Source organism: Oreochromis aureus, linkage group 16 (assembly GCF_013358895.1).
Source record: "Oreochromis aureus strain Israel breed Guangdong linkage group 16, ZZ_aureus, whole genome shotgun sequence".
NCBI classification, from domain to species: domain Eukaryota; kingdom Metazoa; phylum Chordata; class Actinopteri; order Cichliformes; family Cichlidae; genus Oreochromis; species Oreochromis aureus.
Genome location: NC_052957.1, coordinates 31,198,258 through 31,215,355, shown reverse-complemented (window position 1 = coordinate 31,215,355; position 17,098 = coordinate 31,198,258). Strand labels below are relative to the sequence as shown.

The 17,098-nt window shown below is 41.8% G+C and overlaps 1 protein-coding gene across 1 annotated transcript in view; it reads left to right on the top strand.

The window, feature by feature from the left end:
* The window catches only part of vwa8 (von Willebrand factor A domain containing 8), a 93,060-nt gene extending 84,077 nt beyond the window's left edge, over window positions 1–8,983 (top strand). The window contains exons 40-45 of the mRNA XM_031727287.2: window positions 566–674; window positions 2,709–2,834; window positions 3,331–3,489; window positions 5,162–5,260; window positions 5,486–5,724; window positions 7,597–8,983. Coding sequence (XP_031583147.2) covers window positions 566–674; window positions 2,709–2,834; window positions 3,331–3,489; window positions 5,162–5,260; window positions 5,486–5,724; window positions 7,597–7,705 — 841 coding nt within the window. The 3' untranslated portion in view covers window positions 7,706–8,983. The remainder of the gene's footprint in view (window positions 1–565; window positions 675–2,708; window positions 2,835–3,330; window positions 3,490–5,161; window positions 5,261–5,485; window positions 5,725–7,596) is intronic.
* The last annotated feature ends 8,115 nt before the right edge of the window (window positions 8,984–17,098 follow it).

Below are 17,098 nucleotides of genomic sequence, written 5' to 3'. Positions count from 1 at the left end.
TGTCAGTATTTTGTCTGAATCTGCTCACACACAACCGATCCACACAGATTTGTTGCAGCCTGTGATAGGCTTACTATCATCCCTGCATTGGTTTTTTAAGTCACTGCTCTGAATCTCTGCGGTGTTCACGGTCTAGTTGTCACCAAAAGAATCAAAAGCGTGTCAGAGGATTTCACCCACTTTGCACACACATACACACACCAGCATGCAGGACCCTTACCACACTTAAGGAAGATTCTGTGTCTGTGTGTATAAGTGATACTAAAGTACCTGCACGTTGGTGTTATACCGATAAGCATGACTTGGGGAGAAAGGAGCACCTGTGTCTTGATGTCCGCAGGTGTGTTCTGGAGAGCACATGGGTTCATATTTAGAAACACTGACCCTTTGTCAGTTTGCTCTCAGGTGTCCTGGGCTAATGAAAAAAAAAGGCTCTATTTGTACTCTTTCTGTATCTCACTGCCTCAAGATGCACACGGTGTTAATTTGGACAATAAAGGTTTAGTCATAGCTAATACCGTGCATCTCCCCCTCCCCTCTGTTTTTGTCTGACTTTTTGTCTCAGGTTGAAGGAGATTGATATGAGCGAATACGATGCTGCTACATACGAGCGCTTCTCCAGTGCCGTGAGGAGACAAGTTCAGTCACTGCGAATCATCCTGGACAGTTTACAGGTTGGCGTCACACCACACACTGTTTGTGTTTAACACAAGTTTTCTTGTTTAAAGGTATCAGTGTTTTTGCAACATCCAGGTTCATCTGCAGTAGCTTTTTTTATTTATTGCTCAGTCCCAATATTATAAAATGAATGAAAAATATTGAAAGCCAAGATTTCCCATTTTCTGGTTTAAGTGGTTGCTTGTAATGACAGGCTTGTCTTTGTCAGATCAGTTTATTTCAACACCATCAACTCAGGCTGCAGGAGCTTCTATTGTACAGATTGACATTGAAAAGAGTCATGGGGTCATAAAGTCAGCAGATGACAATTGGTTGACCTTATACATCCTCGCACGTGGTGCTGGACACGGAAAGAGGGGGCGCTGTCCCCCAGGAGCACTCTGATTTGTTAAAGAGAATGCGGACTAAGATCACAGGGAGTGGTGGTATTGTCTACGTTTCATTATATTGGTTTCCACTTTCCGCCCTTTGTTTGGGCGTCTTAGTGCGAACGTCTCTGGTGTGCTTGTTTCTGTGTGTTCATGGGCATGTGACGAGAGCGCAATCATGCAGCCACGATTACAGAGCAGTGACACTGAACTGCGCTCTATTATTCTTCTATCCAGGTGTGAAGCTGTTTTTTGCATGTGTTGTGCTGTGGAGGGTGTGTGATTGTGTTTTCCATCCAGGTGGGCTTTGAACATGAGTTTGGTTGTAATTTGTGTTTGTCCTTATTGCCTTGGGCGGCTTCTTCACTGGAAAGATGATGGAGATCCCACTAAAACCCAGCAGGCAAGATGCTATGAAGTCATGTCAATTTTTTTGCCATTCCTACAGGGGGATTTAAGGAGTCACACACATGCACACAAACACATAACTATAAATGGCAAGCTTTCAATAAACTGATAGTGTATTGTTTCCATCTGCTGGAGTTTTCCTCAGGGAAAACCCTCTCTATTTACCTCTCAACAATAGACTGGCTTGGAACATACAAATGCCTCAGCCTGCATTGTGAAGTTCTAAAAGTAAGAAATCAGTCCGAGCTGACCGCAAAGTCTCCTGATTGCCTGATTCATGTTCTTCAGAATCAAGTGTTTTTATTTTAGGTTATTGATGAGGAAGAGTATCCTGGCTTTTGCGTCAAGACATTTCATTAATATGACATTTATGTGCCGCACTAACACAACACCTCTTTCAGTTACAGTTCAACATAGTTAAAAAAAACAGCGCCTTGAGCCAACTGTTGTTGTGAATTGGCACCATATGAACAAAATTGAACTGAATAGTTAAATTGAAGCTGACACCTTGTATTTAAATGAGATGCACTTAAGCACCAGAAGTAATAACTGCAGTCTGTTGTATTTCTGGACAGGTAATTTTTGTGCCTGCTTTGAGAAATGTTGTTGCGTCATGAATGAAGAGAATGTGCAATCTTACACTTTGTCATAGGGAGGAAAAAAGGGATCTGGTTCCGTTACCTTTGTTTGTGCTGTTCTACTGTGCACTGCATTCACGAATGCACAACTGATTATCTACAGAAAGGTGAAAGTAGTTGTTACATCTGTTACTACTTATCAATGATGTGAAGTCATACAACCTTGTCATGCGCTGGCTATTCTTTGTTTCTTTGTGTGCTCACACGTCATTTGCCGTGTAAAGAAAATCTCAAGACACGAAACCAAATATCCTGACTCACCAGTAGCTGCAGGAGTGACCTAAAGAGAATGGGGAGAGGCACATCGGGTTTCCTCTTTTTGTTTGACGTCTTCTCCCTAAAGGAGATCTCCTTCCGTTGAGGGAAAGATGAGGGCAGGACAGAGAGTGATGGCGCTCTTGTTTTCAGGTTTTCTCCTTGTAACATCACAAGAAATGGGGCCACAGATTCAATGTAGCCTTAGCCTCTTTTTGTTCGCTGGGTGTGAGTGCTAGTTGTTGGTATTGGTGAGACTTTGAGCTTCTCTGTCATCTTTAAAAACCTCCATCAAAACAAGATCATCTCTCCCAGGCATATTTGGCTTACTTATTCTAATTTGGTGGATGTGTGCTTTCAGGCTAAAGGGAAGGAGCGGCAGTGGTTAAAGAACCAGGCTCTGGGAGAGCTGGATGACACCAAAATCATCGATGGACTGACTGGAGAGAAGGCTATATATAAACGCAGGGGAGAGCTGGAACCAGAGGTGTTTGTTTTTTCCTTAAACTTTCTCATTTTTGAATCTGCCACACTTCCGAAGACTGCTACACACACTCCCACAGTCACACACATACCTTTGACCTTTATCTGTCAGACTGTACATTCCAGTGGTGTGTGTACGAGATTATTATTACACCCTGCTGTTTCTGCTCCAGCTCACTCAGTTTCTAGTTACGTCTTGTGCTGTCATGTGTGCGCGCATACACACAGCACAGAAGTAGTTCCCACACTAATCATGCCAACACACACTAGCCCATAATATAAATACCGTGTTTTTCTAACGTATTTAGCTCCAAGTCTTACATAGTTTTGGTCTGAACTGAAGGTCTACGTTGAAATAATTGCACCCAGTTTTGAAATCCCGACCTTGTGTAAAATATTATTTTTATGTAAGCTACACCATCTGAAGTAGGGATTTTAGCTTGATTTAATCAGTAGTTGCTGATGTATTTATTTATTTAGTGACTTATGTGTGCTTACAGCTGGGCAGCCCTCAGCAGAAGCCCAAGCGGTTACGGGTGCTGGCCGATGTGTCGGGCAGCATGTACCGCTTCAACGGTGTGGATGGCAGGCTGGAGCGCTCCATGGAAGCTGTGTGTATGGTCATGGAAGCTCTTGAGAACTATGAGCACAAATTCAAGGTGAAAACACCACATCGAGCATCATGATACAGAAGATTCTATGTGACTTTTCCTAAGTCAGGTGATAGATAACAGCTGCATGTCCAGTATACAGAGTTTACTTCACATGAAGAATCACTGTGCTTCCTTTGTGTTAGTACACTTTTATATAGTACAATTCATACCCTATGTACTTAGTTGTGTAGTGCATGAATCAGTGTTGTCTCATATTATAGTGGAGGGGAAGAGAATTTCAAAGCATTCACATGCGCATTGACAGCTAAGATAAACAGTGGACTGACAGCCTAAAAAATCAGGTCTAGAGTCATTTTTGAGGTAAAAAATAAAATACTTAGACTGACCATTAATTGACCGCATCAGTTTTTGTGTAGTATTCTATGAGCCCTAGCTGTAGTGAATTTAAATGGCTCAGTATGCTATTGCAATATCATCCAATATATTATGTTTTTCCTGCATTAGTGTAAGTCTTTATTTTAACTTAAGTATCAAGTAGTCATGAAATAATAATAACTAGTCAAGCTTTTGTTTCTGGTGTGAAATTCATTATTGCCATAATTCCTGAATTGCACCCAGGTAACCTCGTAAATCAAAACATGCAGTGTGTCTTTTAAAGCCTTTCTCATGCCACACTGTGATCTGATTTGTCAGTGCTTTATTGGGTAGGAGTTGGTTATACAGTTGATGCTTTTCATGGAAAATCAGGAGTCCGTCGTAACCATGAGAAGTAGAATCGGTCCAGAGATGGAGCATAAAAAGAGACAGGAGGAGACAGGAGTGCATACAAAAAAAGTTTTGGAGGGAGACAGACTTCTTGGCCCCTTAGTGGAACTCAAGCCAACCTAATACTGATCACATATCACACAAACTCGCATACACAGTTTGTTCCACATGGCATTTCAGTCTCACAGCTGTCTTTGAATAACACTCCTTACATAAAAAAGCATCTGGTAACGCATAAGATATATACACTGTCGCCATGCGCCCGTGCTGCCTGCAGTTTCGCATTATATGTGTGTTTGCATCTTACAGTCATCCACCATCGATAGTCAAACGTGTCACTTTATAGTTTGATGCCTTTTTTTAGTACACTCTTTAGGCACCCATTCACAATCCTGAAGTGGATGAAGCCTACTGTGGATTGACATGGCCTTAATTTTGGTGACATTGAACCTGGTTAGATTTAGAGCTATGTGTTAGACTTTATGAGTCATATAGCATAAAAACAACTGAAAAACAATAAAAAAATTGACAGCACCAAAAGGTCTTCTTACCCAGCAACAGTGATATGGATGGATGAGACACACAGTCGCATACCTTTGACCACCACAGTCATAACTGCCCTTATTAGATGTGGCTCATATACATAATACCTGGGTCTTGAAATAGCTGCCTGGGGGCTCACAGTGTCAGGCTGAGTGTGAGCTGCCTTATGTAAGTCAGTTATGATGGATGGTCTAGTGCAGACATGTGAACCTCTGACACTGTTAACATCTTGCAATTTTCACATTTACAATGTGACCTTTCTGCACCATCACACCTCTGTCGGGGAGACTGTTACATTTTACGGTTACTTAAGTAACCTAAGTTAAGTAACAAGTCAAATCACTACAGTCTTTACTTAAATGTTGTAACAATGTATCTTTTGTAACTTTAAACTCTTTTCTCTACACAGTATGACATAGTGGGCCACTCGGGTGATGGCTACGACATTGAACTGGTCACGGCAGACAAAATCCCCAAGAATAACAAGCAGAGACTTAAAGTCCTGAAGGTATACTCATGCTTTGTTTTCCTCACCCAATTGAACTGAAAAAAGTGTTTTGCATGCATTCCTTTCTCTTTAACATCTGTGTTCACATGAAGTTGTACATCAAAGTCAAAGTAGCCACACAAACTGATGAACATCTCCAAACTATGTCATTTGGGGCTGCGAGTATGAAGATAAATAAAATCTGTGGCTTTCTCTTTATTAATCAGCCTCTTCCTTGCACTTCAGGTCATGCATGCCCACGCTCAGTTCTGCATGAGTGGTGACTACACTCTGGAGGGGACGGAGGCCAGCATCAAGGAGCTGGCGAGAGAAGAGGCAGATGAGCACTTTGTGGTGGTGCTGAGCGACGCTAATCTGGAGCGCTATGGCATTCGGCCCGAGCGCTTTGCTCAAGTCTTGACCTCTGACCCACTGGTCAATGCCTTTGCCATTTTCATTGGCTCCCTTGGCGATCAGGCTGAAAGGTAAGGAGGTGGAGATGATGATAACTTGGGTGGAGTTAACTAAGAGCGAGCAAAGAGCAAAAGAGATGGAAAGAAAAGAGAAGTAGATGAAGGAACATGAAGATGCAAAGAACTCATCATGAGACAATTCTGAAGTTCTGGGGCTCCAAACAGTTGCATTTAGTTAGTTTTCTCTTCAAGGTCATCTTCTCATGCGCCTCTGTATTGTTTTCAACACTGCTTTTATTTTTCTGATTGCTATATCAAGTCCTGTTATGTCTGCTTGCGCCTGTGTCGTTGCAATTTAAAAATGGACCTCAAATTTGCACAGTGAGTGAAAACATCAACTTCTGAATCAGACTGACCTGCTTTCAAATCACGAACTATTGTTAATAATGATCTCATTGGCTCCACTTTGAGGGCTGGGGTCGGTATTCACTTACGTATATCATCACTCTAAGCTCTTGGCTAGCTAAGGGTTAGCATGCTGTCTGTGCAGATCCTTAGCAGCATAATGTGGTTGTTTCTGTCCTGGATGCAGTTTGCACTTTACCATTGCGCCCTCATGCTTTTGTGCAATAAAAATAAAAGTAATGTCCTTATCCACGCTGTAGACTTTGGCTCTATTTTCCTCCTCGGCCACACAATCTGAAATCAGCTGATTGTAGCGCAGGTGCAAGTGGAACCGATAAGCAAGCAGACTAACAAATAGAAATAGTAGGAATAGAACTGCTAGAAACGGTTCTCAATTCCCATCCCTAGTTTCCCAGAGATTCATGTTGCTGAAAATTTGTCCACTCCCTCAGATTGAAAGCAAAGTGCAGGGTTACTGTTTTGACACACCAGAGGGAATCTAGTGGCATATCAGAGACATAAGGGCCAGGAGACAGAATGAGACCTCCAGTGCTTTCAGTGCTGCGGTTAGCAATATCACCGAAAGCAGTCCCAGAGGTGAATGAGGAGATAACCCTGAAGAAGAGATCGACCATTTTTTATTTAGTTAAGGTTTTAAATCTTCAATTTCAGTTCCAGAATGTTAAAGTAGCTCCTTTGGGGCTGTATTAAAACATCAGCATCACCATCTGCCACCTGTCCTTACTGTCCCGTCTCAGATCAAGTTTCCAGGCCAGATGAAAGAGCAACAAGTGTACTCTTTAGCCTGCTCCTCCTCATCCTCATTGCCATTCTACTCCAGGCTTCTACTGTAGCTCCTTATCAGACATACATCCCCTCTGTTGAGGCTCACAGGCCTTGAAGCTTTAAACTCTTTGAAGAACTGCCTGGCTTAATGCAGTCTTTAGCTCCAGGAGCTTCAGAAGACGATAAACCTGTTCTATACTTTGCTCACGAAGAGCAGAAAAAAAAAGCAAAGATAGAAAAGACAAGAAGTCAACTACTCTTTAAGGGCAGGCTGTCAGAATTTGAAGATAGAAATGAGAATAATATCTTGTCATGCCCTGGAAGCCCTGGAATTGGTTATGGATGCCCTTAGAGTTATATAATTTTCCTTCTTCAGCAACACTTTGGGAATGCTGATTTTATACCCTGTTGACTGCCCATGTGTGTGTATGTCCTGAGAGGAGAAATACATAGGGACACGGTTGAATGAAAGAACAAAGGCAGAGGCTCATTAGAGTAAATGGGTTTATACAAATGATTCAAAGGCATTGGAGGTGGCTCTGTTGTCTTGTTGCTGAGCTCCACCGAGTGAATGGCATCTCTTTCATTCACACACACTCATACACTGTATTCTTTTAATGGGAATATGTAGTGCCAGCTCACACAGCAAACACAAGTAGTCTCTTTTAGTTTTGACAAACAATTCCAGTGCTAAAGTTCAGTTCCTTCCTTTGACCTCTATCTTCATTTTCTCTTCGTGTTCTTTTGTTTCAGACTCCAAAAGACCCTTCCAGCAGGGAGGTCCTTTGTCGCCATGGACACCAAGCAGATCCCCCAAATCCTGCAGCAGATCTTCACCTCCACAATGTTATCCAGTGCCTGATGCAAACACATAGTACATGCCGTACACTCACTTGTTATCTCACACACCCAAAACTTCAAAAAGTTTGTTGTGAAAGCTCTGAAAATCTTCACACTCTGTATCAGATCAGATAACTTTATCAGGGCTGCAGCAGGTCTGGAGGGGTCGCATTAGCACGGGCCGGGGGTTGGACAGTTTGTTATTGTTAAGAAGCCTGTTAGCATGACAGAGTAACTAATGTTTAGCTATTTTGCTGTGTCCCTCTGGGAACAGCTACAGTACACAAAGCCTCTTTTAGCGTGACTGTAATCTGCTGTGTAATTGGCACCGCAGTGGTGACGCGAAAGCCTGGAGCCTGTCTCAGATCCCATGTAGGGATCAAACACACAGCCTAACCTGCTGTTCTTTTTAATTGTGTATTTGGCCCTACACACACACGCACACACACACACCTTTGTCCTCTTTCGGGCTGTGAGAAACTCAAAGGGAAGGGCCATGGAATCGTGACAGCACCCGTTTAGTTCAGAGCTCCTCACTTCTTGTCTGTCACGCAGAAAAATGCACAGACACACGCAAGAAAGCCGACAGTAAAGCCCCACCTGACCGACACTCGGATGCGCCGAGCAGCAATAACTTGGCGCCTTTGGAATGTTGGGACTGCCACCAGGGAATTTCCCACCTGGCTGCACGCGGACTTTAAAGCCTGCCGCTGTTGTACACCCCCTAGCTGTGTGAGTGTATGTGTGTGTGTGTGTGCATTTTCCTAGAGCATCTATGTCAACATGTGCAGACCCTTTCCTTCCTGACTGGTGGAACATGTGTTGCCTCGTGTGCGCTCAGAGCTGCCTTTCATTGCCAGAGCTCCCAAACACAAAACACTTTCACTGCAAGACAGATGAAGAGAAAAATCCAGGACTAGTGGGTTAGTGTGGGCACACAGATCTTTGCCACGTGTATCAAACATCATATCAGTGTCTTCCCTGGTTGTCGTAGTTATTGTTAATGCCTGACTATGTTGAATCAATAGAAGCCTGTCCAGCTGTCAGCCTCTATTGATTTCTGTGAGTGAGGCACATGCCATTTTTTTATTAACCTACTTTAATTTGCCTCTGGCTCTTAGGCTGCTGATTAGTTGGAAATGTAAGACATTTGCTGGGTGGAACCTCATGTTAGGAAGGCATTAAAAAGTGTATATTAAAATTCATAAATGTATCCAGTTTTGACATTGTTAATTTCTGGTGAAATAAACTGTAAAAGTAATGTAGAGCATTTTAATAAATGTTAAGATTGCTCATTTGATTCAGTTTGTGCTCCGTCACTTCCCTTCTGAAGAATATTTCTGCTGCTGCTCGATTATCCGATTAATCACATGTCTGACGAGCATTCCTGTCCTTCCTGGTGTTGCAAAAGAAAACCGTTTATCTGCAGATGTGGTTATTTTTTAAAAGAAGTGAAGATAATGGATGAAGATTAAGTATTTCTTAAAAAGAAGCAGTCAGAGAGCGCAAACCTCCGTCAAAGCAGCTCACTCACTGAGCAGGAGTTACTTTCAGGGAAATCATTTCATATTTTGTAAATTTTTGTTTGGCTTTCTTTGTTCTTTTAAATGTACTTTGAGAACTTTGTAGTGCAGTTAAAATCAGATAAGGGAAGCATGAAGATGTTTACTTTTGTTACAGAAACCTTATGAAGGAGTAGGTGATGGATAATGGGTATGAGGTGAGGTCAGAGGTCAAATGTGACATGATATTTAGATGCAAACTATAATGTGATGTTTAGAGTCCCCATATACCAGTATCATTTCATAAATACTTTTAAGTGTAGCATGAAAGATGAGACATTTTATGAAAGTTTGATATTATTTGACCTTGAAGAAGAGGTCAAAGGTCCAAAGTAAGCGATATATTGGGAATCCCCATATATCATCCCCTATATGCCCATATGGTGTCAGTATAAACAATGGCAGTAATGGCAACAGGTCTATATAGTTTTATTATCACTTTGACATTCAGTTCAATCTACTGACCTTGAAGGAGAGGTCACAGGTCAAATGTGACATGATATTAAAGGACCTTGAAGACTTCAATGGATATAAGCTAGATTTTAATAGATTGTTAACATGAGCCCACTTTACACGCCTAAAAAGTTTTTTATCAGAATTCAATAAAAACTTTCTGACCTATTATGTTTACAGACTGAAATAATGGTAGCGATACACACAAGTGTTTGGTGGAGGTAATAAGTGGAGACTAGTCTCTAACAGTGTTGTTAAATTGCAATTTTACAGAAGAGATTAAGTAAAACTTGCAGTTGGAGAATGGCCACTGCTTGCTGTTAACACAAAAACTGACTTCTTTAGTTCATAATTCCTAAAGGTACTCCGGGCTGCCCCTTTCTTCCAGTAGGTTGTCACGGCTGATGCATCGGCATGTTTTGATTTGGCACAGATTTTGCACTAGACGCTCTTTTTCTGATGCAATCATCTTCCAGCATTTATAAAATATTAAGACAAAAAACTTTGCTTTTGCTTGACACAAGCTGTAATTGTGAACAGATTAAAGGATATTTTGCAAGTGTTGGTTGGAGTAAACATTTATAATTTCATATTCAGTGTCAGCAACATATTTAGGATGTTTAGTAAAACCACGAATGATGTGTGGGCAATAATGCGTTACTGTGTTGTGTATAATTCTATAAGAGAACACAAGAACTCCATTCTTAGAAACCGAGGCAGTGCTTTGCATCCCAGACCGCTCGGCTTTCCTCTCATTTCCTGCTGGTCACTTTTTCCGTGTGCTGCAATGATCCATTCATTGGACCACAATCACCAGGCCCACCCTCCCACTGTTTTGACTGTAGCCAAAACAACTGGCTGCATACTATGTGCTGTTGTTCACATATACGCACAGCGTGCTGATAGCTCTGGTGCTGCATTGATTTTGTTCTTTGGGTTTCCGTGCTTTACCACCAGAAATAATTTGCCACACTGTTCTCACTGCTTTGAAGTCTTTCCTCCTCCGGTGCTTGGGTAATGACGTTTTAGAAGATTATTTATATTCTCAGTCAATGGCTGTCACGACTTTCTCTGACTATGGTGCTTCCTCGGTTTACTCTTAGCGGGCCTGTGAGGAAAAATAAGCGCCCTTCCTATAACATAGAGGATCTTATTTCAAGAAATATATGAGGTTAATGTGAAGTTTACAACATGAAAAACCTCGCACATGCAAAATAAGATTCATTTACATAAGAATGTTGCTGTTTGTAAACAGTGAGTATGTCTACAGCAACCTCTGCTTGAGCCTGTCTGCCCAGTGTGCTGGTAATTACATACTGCTGCTTGCTTCCTGTGCTATACTGCTTTATTGACTCATTGTTTATCACCCTGGATTTACAATGACAAATGGTTTTAGGATAACTTTAGGTGCCTACACACACTTAACCTGTTACACTTATCCTAAGTCCCTCTACAAACGCAAAATAAGACATGGCATAGTGGGGCGTTACATTCATTAGTCACAGTTAGAAGTGTGTTTATCTTGTGTTTCCCCCTTCTTACATGCTGGCATACCCTGTGAGTGACATTGTATTTTTTTGCAGTTGGCAAAATTGAAAAATAGAGGTTGTAATGCAAAATGTGCAATCTATTTTCAGCTACTTCTTGCTGATGTTGTTACATTTCATGCCTGGGCACACAAATACACGTTCGCTACGTACTGTAATAAGTGTGAGCAACTCGCATGGCCGGCTTTGGGTTAAACTACATTGTGACTGATCACAGGGGGGACACCACAGGGGGAGATTGACTGTGACTGTGATTGATTGCTGATCTTGTGGCAGCCCAGTAGGAGACATGAGGCGGGGTGATTGCTTTAGTCTTTCCCTATAAACATTAGAAGCAGGGGCATATGTGCTCGTTGTAGCTGCTGGGTGATTGATGCCAGTCTTCTAGTTTGCTTGTAGCTCTGTATGTTAGGAATGTACCCACAGGAATGTTACCTGCTCAGTAGATGGAAAAAATTCTCAAAAACACAGTCTGTTTTTTGTTTCAATAAACATATTGCTGTAAATGTACATCTTTGTGTGAAACCATATGTGCAATGGCAGCTTTAGTTTGCCTTACTGGGGCACTCTTAAGCAGAATCTATATGCCAGACAGCTATCTCATCCAGCTTTTCTGGGGGCACACCAAGGCATTCCCAAGGCAGCTGAGAGGCATAATCTCTTCAGCGTGTCCTGGGTCTGCCCTGATGCATCTTCCCAGTTAGACATGCCTTCACCCCCAAGGTGTCCTGGCCTAATCGTGTCCCTGAACCGCCTGAGCTGGCTCCTTTTGTTGTGGATAACTACTCTACCCTCCTGCATGAGTTCCTCACCCTATCTCCAAGGACGATCCCGGACACCCTGTGGAGAAAGTTATTTTCTGCTGCTTGTATCCATGATCTAAGTCTTTTGGTCTCCGCCCAAAACTTATGGACATAGATGAGGGTAAAGACACTGGTGAATCCACAGCTTTGCTTTCATGCTCCACTCTTTCTTAACCATGACAGACCGGGATGTCATTACAACAGTTTGCATTACTGCCAATACTACACCAATCCACCTCTCAATCTTCTGCTTCCTTCACTTGTGATGGCGACCCAGAGATGCCCACTTACCCACTTTGTGGCAGCAGCTCTTTCCTAATTTAGAGTGAACACTCCACACTTTTCTGACTGGGAACTATGGCCTCAGACTAATGCTAATTAATACTGAATCTCATCCCAGCTACTCCACACTCAAATACAAACCACCCTATTCCAAACTGGAGGTTGAAGCCAACAGAATGACATCATCTGCAAAAAAGCATACCTGTAGATAGGAGCCAACCAAACCTGGTACCCTCTATTTTTTGGCTGCACCTAACAACAGACTTCTTCTTTTCAAGCTCTTAAGACTACCCTGACGTGGATGACTGAGAACCTATAGAGACATTGTACAGGGGCTGAAGAGCCATCAACAGTGAGACAGACAGCATTCTGTTTGGTCTGTTACTTTGCAGGTGAGTCTTGTGCTTCAGTGCAGCCACATTTCTTATTGCATGTTTATGGAAGCAGGGTGTGTTCCTCATTTGAATTAGGTGAAGTTGTAGCAAATTTTCTGGTACTTGCCTCCCATGTGCTACCCTAAACAAAAAGTAAAGCAAAATAAAAACAAAACCATATAAGGTTTACTTTAATGCTAATTATCTGAGAGACACATGTGATTCAGTCCCGTGGTGGTAGAGGCAAACTTTATGGCAAATTCATTAAGCAGTAATAACAGAGTCAGTAGTACACACTAAGCATTATGTGGTTAGTGAGTGTGTGAAGCTCATTAGCTGGTAGTATCAGTCTATGTCTGAGTCTGCGGAGACAAGAATGTCTGTGTTATAGAGGGAAGGGAAAAAAAACAGCAAGAGACAGGCCTCATCTGCCTAAAAGAGGTCTCTCCTGGGTTGGGCACACACCCACACACATCCACACCTTACACACACAGACACACATCCTGACAAATAGCCACCTGACATCCACCCCTGTCAAGCCCTAATTGAGTTGGACATGAAATCTCGGGAGGTGCTTTATGAGCTGTGCTGCTGACAGACCCAAAGACAGAGTGGCGGAGCACCTGACACACAGAAATGCTGATACACAGACACATGGCTGCCAGTCAGACTGTTGGAGCAGTGATGAAAAACAAACTGCGGTACAGAGAGGATTACACGTCTTTATTTCATCACATCATTCAAGTTCTCCTGACACAGTTTTTAGTTCCAAACATGAGAGTATGTTGATGAAATGATTAAAGGCAAACCTATTAATGATATGACCCAGGCAATGTGTTTTTAGCATGTCAGTATGCCAGTGTTATATGCCAGATATGCAGATATCAATACTATTAATGCTAACTAGTTTTAATGTACTTTTTGTGGGAATCAAATTAGTTTTAAGTGCAGTTTTTCAGCATTAATATGTTCTTTTTACTATGTAGTTGGGACACCCCACCCCTGTTATTACCACAGTGTTGTAGTGATCGCTGGTCAAAGGTAAGGTTTTAAGGAATCTCACTTTCAGCTGGCTGTTAGTCAAAGGAGTTGCTTTGTGCTGAAGTGTGGCTCCAGAAATGAAACCTTTGGTCAATATAGAGTCCTGTCTCTAGTGGTTAGGGAAGGAAACTCAAAATTTTAAAACTAAGGATAGTCTGTGTTTTTCCAGAGTGCCCCAGTCACTTCCAGTCACTGGTTTATTGCCAGAATATTACGGAGAGAGGAATTCTTCCCAGACAATGAGAGCGAATAACTACATGACAGACACAGGAAGAGACAGCTTCTTGTTTGTTTCCACGTCCTGAACAGCTGGTTGGGTTCCTTAGTGTCACTGCTTGGGTCTGTGCTTTTGAACAGCACTTTTATTTTCTGTTACCTGATCATAAATTTAAAAAAAATGCTTAAACTCAGAATTTTGAACTTGTGATTGATCACCATTACAGGTGCCACGTTGTCATATGCAGGACTTTGTAGGTGTAGCTAATCTTCAAGCATCTTTGATTTTTGATCATCTGATCTATGGTCACATTGCCTGGTGGACATCAAACAGACCCAATAAACCCAAAAGTGTTGCAAGGGTCAAGTAAAGACACTTGGCTAAGACCCAAGAAAGTACTGGAAAGCCAAAAGGACTTCAGTGTTTTTAGGTATATCATTACATTTTTGGTTGGCCTCATGTGTTTTCGAAAATCAGCTGGGTCCTCCAGCTCTTACCATGCTTTTAAAAACATTTGGGGGTTTGGATGGGATAGGAGCCAGATGACTTTTTAGTTCTGGCATCTGATTGGGTAGCCTCGTCGACTGCCCGAGTGGAAATTAAACACAAGAACCTAAAAACAGCATTCTGCAGTGGAGAAGCCTGCACTGTCCAAACCTGAAGATCATCAGGTCAAGGCTACTACCAGGAGCTAATTAAGCTAATTAAGGTTTACTAAATCTTCCATTGCGGAATACAGTTCAGTGCTTTCCCATTACTATCTCCTCGCTGTGTGTAGATTGGTTCATTTTTGACTCGGCTGTTTTGTGTGTGCCACACAATTAACAATTAGTTTGATAGTTAGCAGACATCACCACACTGATTGAGTTCAACATGAAATTTTATGGATTATTTCAATGAGGAAATTTACCGTAGTGTCCTCTGGTCTCCAAGGAAAATGACCTGAACTATGTCACAAACTCTGAATCAGAGTGCATTTAAAGGACAGAGGTATTTCTGCCACATCGCTCCTATTTGATACAGTGGACAAAATGCAGGGTGCAACATAATTGTGGTCTGTAATAAACTCACAGGGAGATGTGTAAAATTACAGCTTGATATGTAAGAAAATAAGCTATACTGAAGAGATGTACAACATGCACTCAGTCAGTGCCCCTGTTTTTTCTGACTTTGTCAAGTAGTTAAAGTTTGAGCAGATTACTCCATAGTCTCTCTGGAAAAGCCATTTGTTTCTGCTGAAACCATGTGCTTAGTTGTTGAATAACTCAGGTAAGTCTCGCCAGACCAAAGTGGAACATTTGTAGTGATAACAACCGATTCAGACACAAGCAAGGTTCTGTGAATGGGTGTCTAAGTAATATCACGCCAGTGAAACACAAAGAGAGCAAGCTTGGAAAACTGGCATTGTTCGATTTCTAGTTTTCTTGCAACCGCAGACTTCTATTTGAAATCTCCCTACATCTGTATCCACACAGCCTACATTCACATCACTTTCATACAGTACATGTGGCTACTGATATCATATGGTCTGAAATAAATTAAGGCATCAGTAAAATCAGACATCAGAGTCAGTGAATCCCCCATTACTAATGCTTCCAATTTCATATGGTCCTATGAAGCATCTTACGTCATGTAGAGGATGTGGTTTTGGCACAGTGTTAGTGTGGTCAGCACTCCAAACAGATCTGATAAGGCTGTCATCCATGACTACCGGTAAACAGTGTTTGTCTGTATGCTGCCCTGTGTTGACTTGTTGTTATGCTACATACTTGAAATACAAACATATGCTGAGTTTAGCAAATTTTCAGATGAAGGTTTCTACCAGAATTGAATTTCTCGAGCGTTTTATGTGAGGAATATTATTTATTTATGAATGTACTCACACTTGAAGGACTTCTGTTAGATCAGAAACTCTAAAAAAAATGTGTCTAACTTACAGGATTATATGTGCGTTTTCACACATGTTGATTTATGGGGCATGCACAGGGACTTCCCCTCTATCTGTGGGGAAAACAACACCGCTCCAACACTGTGAGCTCTGCTCAGTGCTGACTTTGTGCTATCTCTTTCCTTTGGCTCAGCCTGCATTTGGTGTTGAAAGTTAAATCTAGTCAGAACAATTTTCTTCAAATAGGCCACGCATCCCAAATTTGACTTAACAAATGTCCAGCCTGTGCTCTATGATATTAAATGCCTTCTATCCATTTTTAATGCCTGGAACGTATCATTTTATCAGTCTCTCACATTGGTGTGGAGGAATTTTTGAGTTTTTTATAGTTTTGTTTCAGTACATTGAGATTTACAGGCAGTCCTGTGTGATCTAGTGTGGACCAAGAGTTAGCTCTCAGACAAGTGGCCTCAGATTTGACTCTAGAATATTTAAAGAGGAGTTCACGTTGAACCACAAGGTGTCCAGGACCTGTGGCTGTAACATAGGTCCAAACCATCACCTCCACCACTAAAGGCTTTCTCCTGGTAATCCTTCCACACAAGCAATACTGGTTCAGTCTTTTTCCAATCGTACTGTCATGGACATTTAACTGAGACCTGTAAAGTGTGAGTTATCGCTCTTTGTATTTTCTCAGTTTCTCTGAACATTCCTCAGTATGGCCTTGGGGTCACTTTGCTTGGATGCCCACTCCTGGGAAGATTGGCAACTGTTGACAGTGTTTCCTACCTGCAGATACCTGTGAGTTAACACACCTGAATAGTCCAGACCTGCAAACTGAAAACCTTTTCTTTCTTTTTGAGAAGTGCTCAAATTTACTGACAGTCACTTAATTAAGCACATTTAATTAACAGCGCCTTGACGCTACTTACCCTGTTAATTGCTATGGAAACTGTAAAGGTGTTTTTTTTCACAGGCCTGCATAGAGCCCTGTGAAAACCCCCCCCAACTTTCTCACATGAATGTATGAGCACACAAAGAAGTCTTTGCCAATCAGCTATTCTGGAAATGCAGAATCCTGGCATTTATTCCAGTTTAGTTGTATTGATTAGTATAATTCTCTCCATGTGTCTCCTCCTTGCTTTCTGAAAGTTTATTTTGTGGCTAAATCAGCCCACTGTGGAGTTAGCTGTGTGCTACGCTTCATTTATCAGAGGCTCAAAATATTGAGCCAGGAGAGTCATCCAC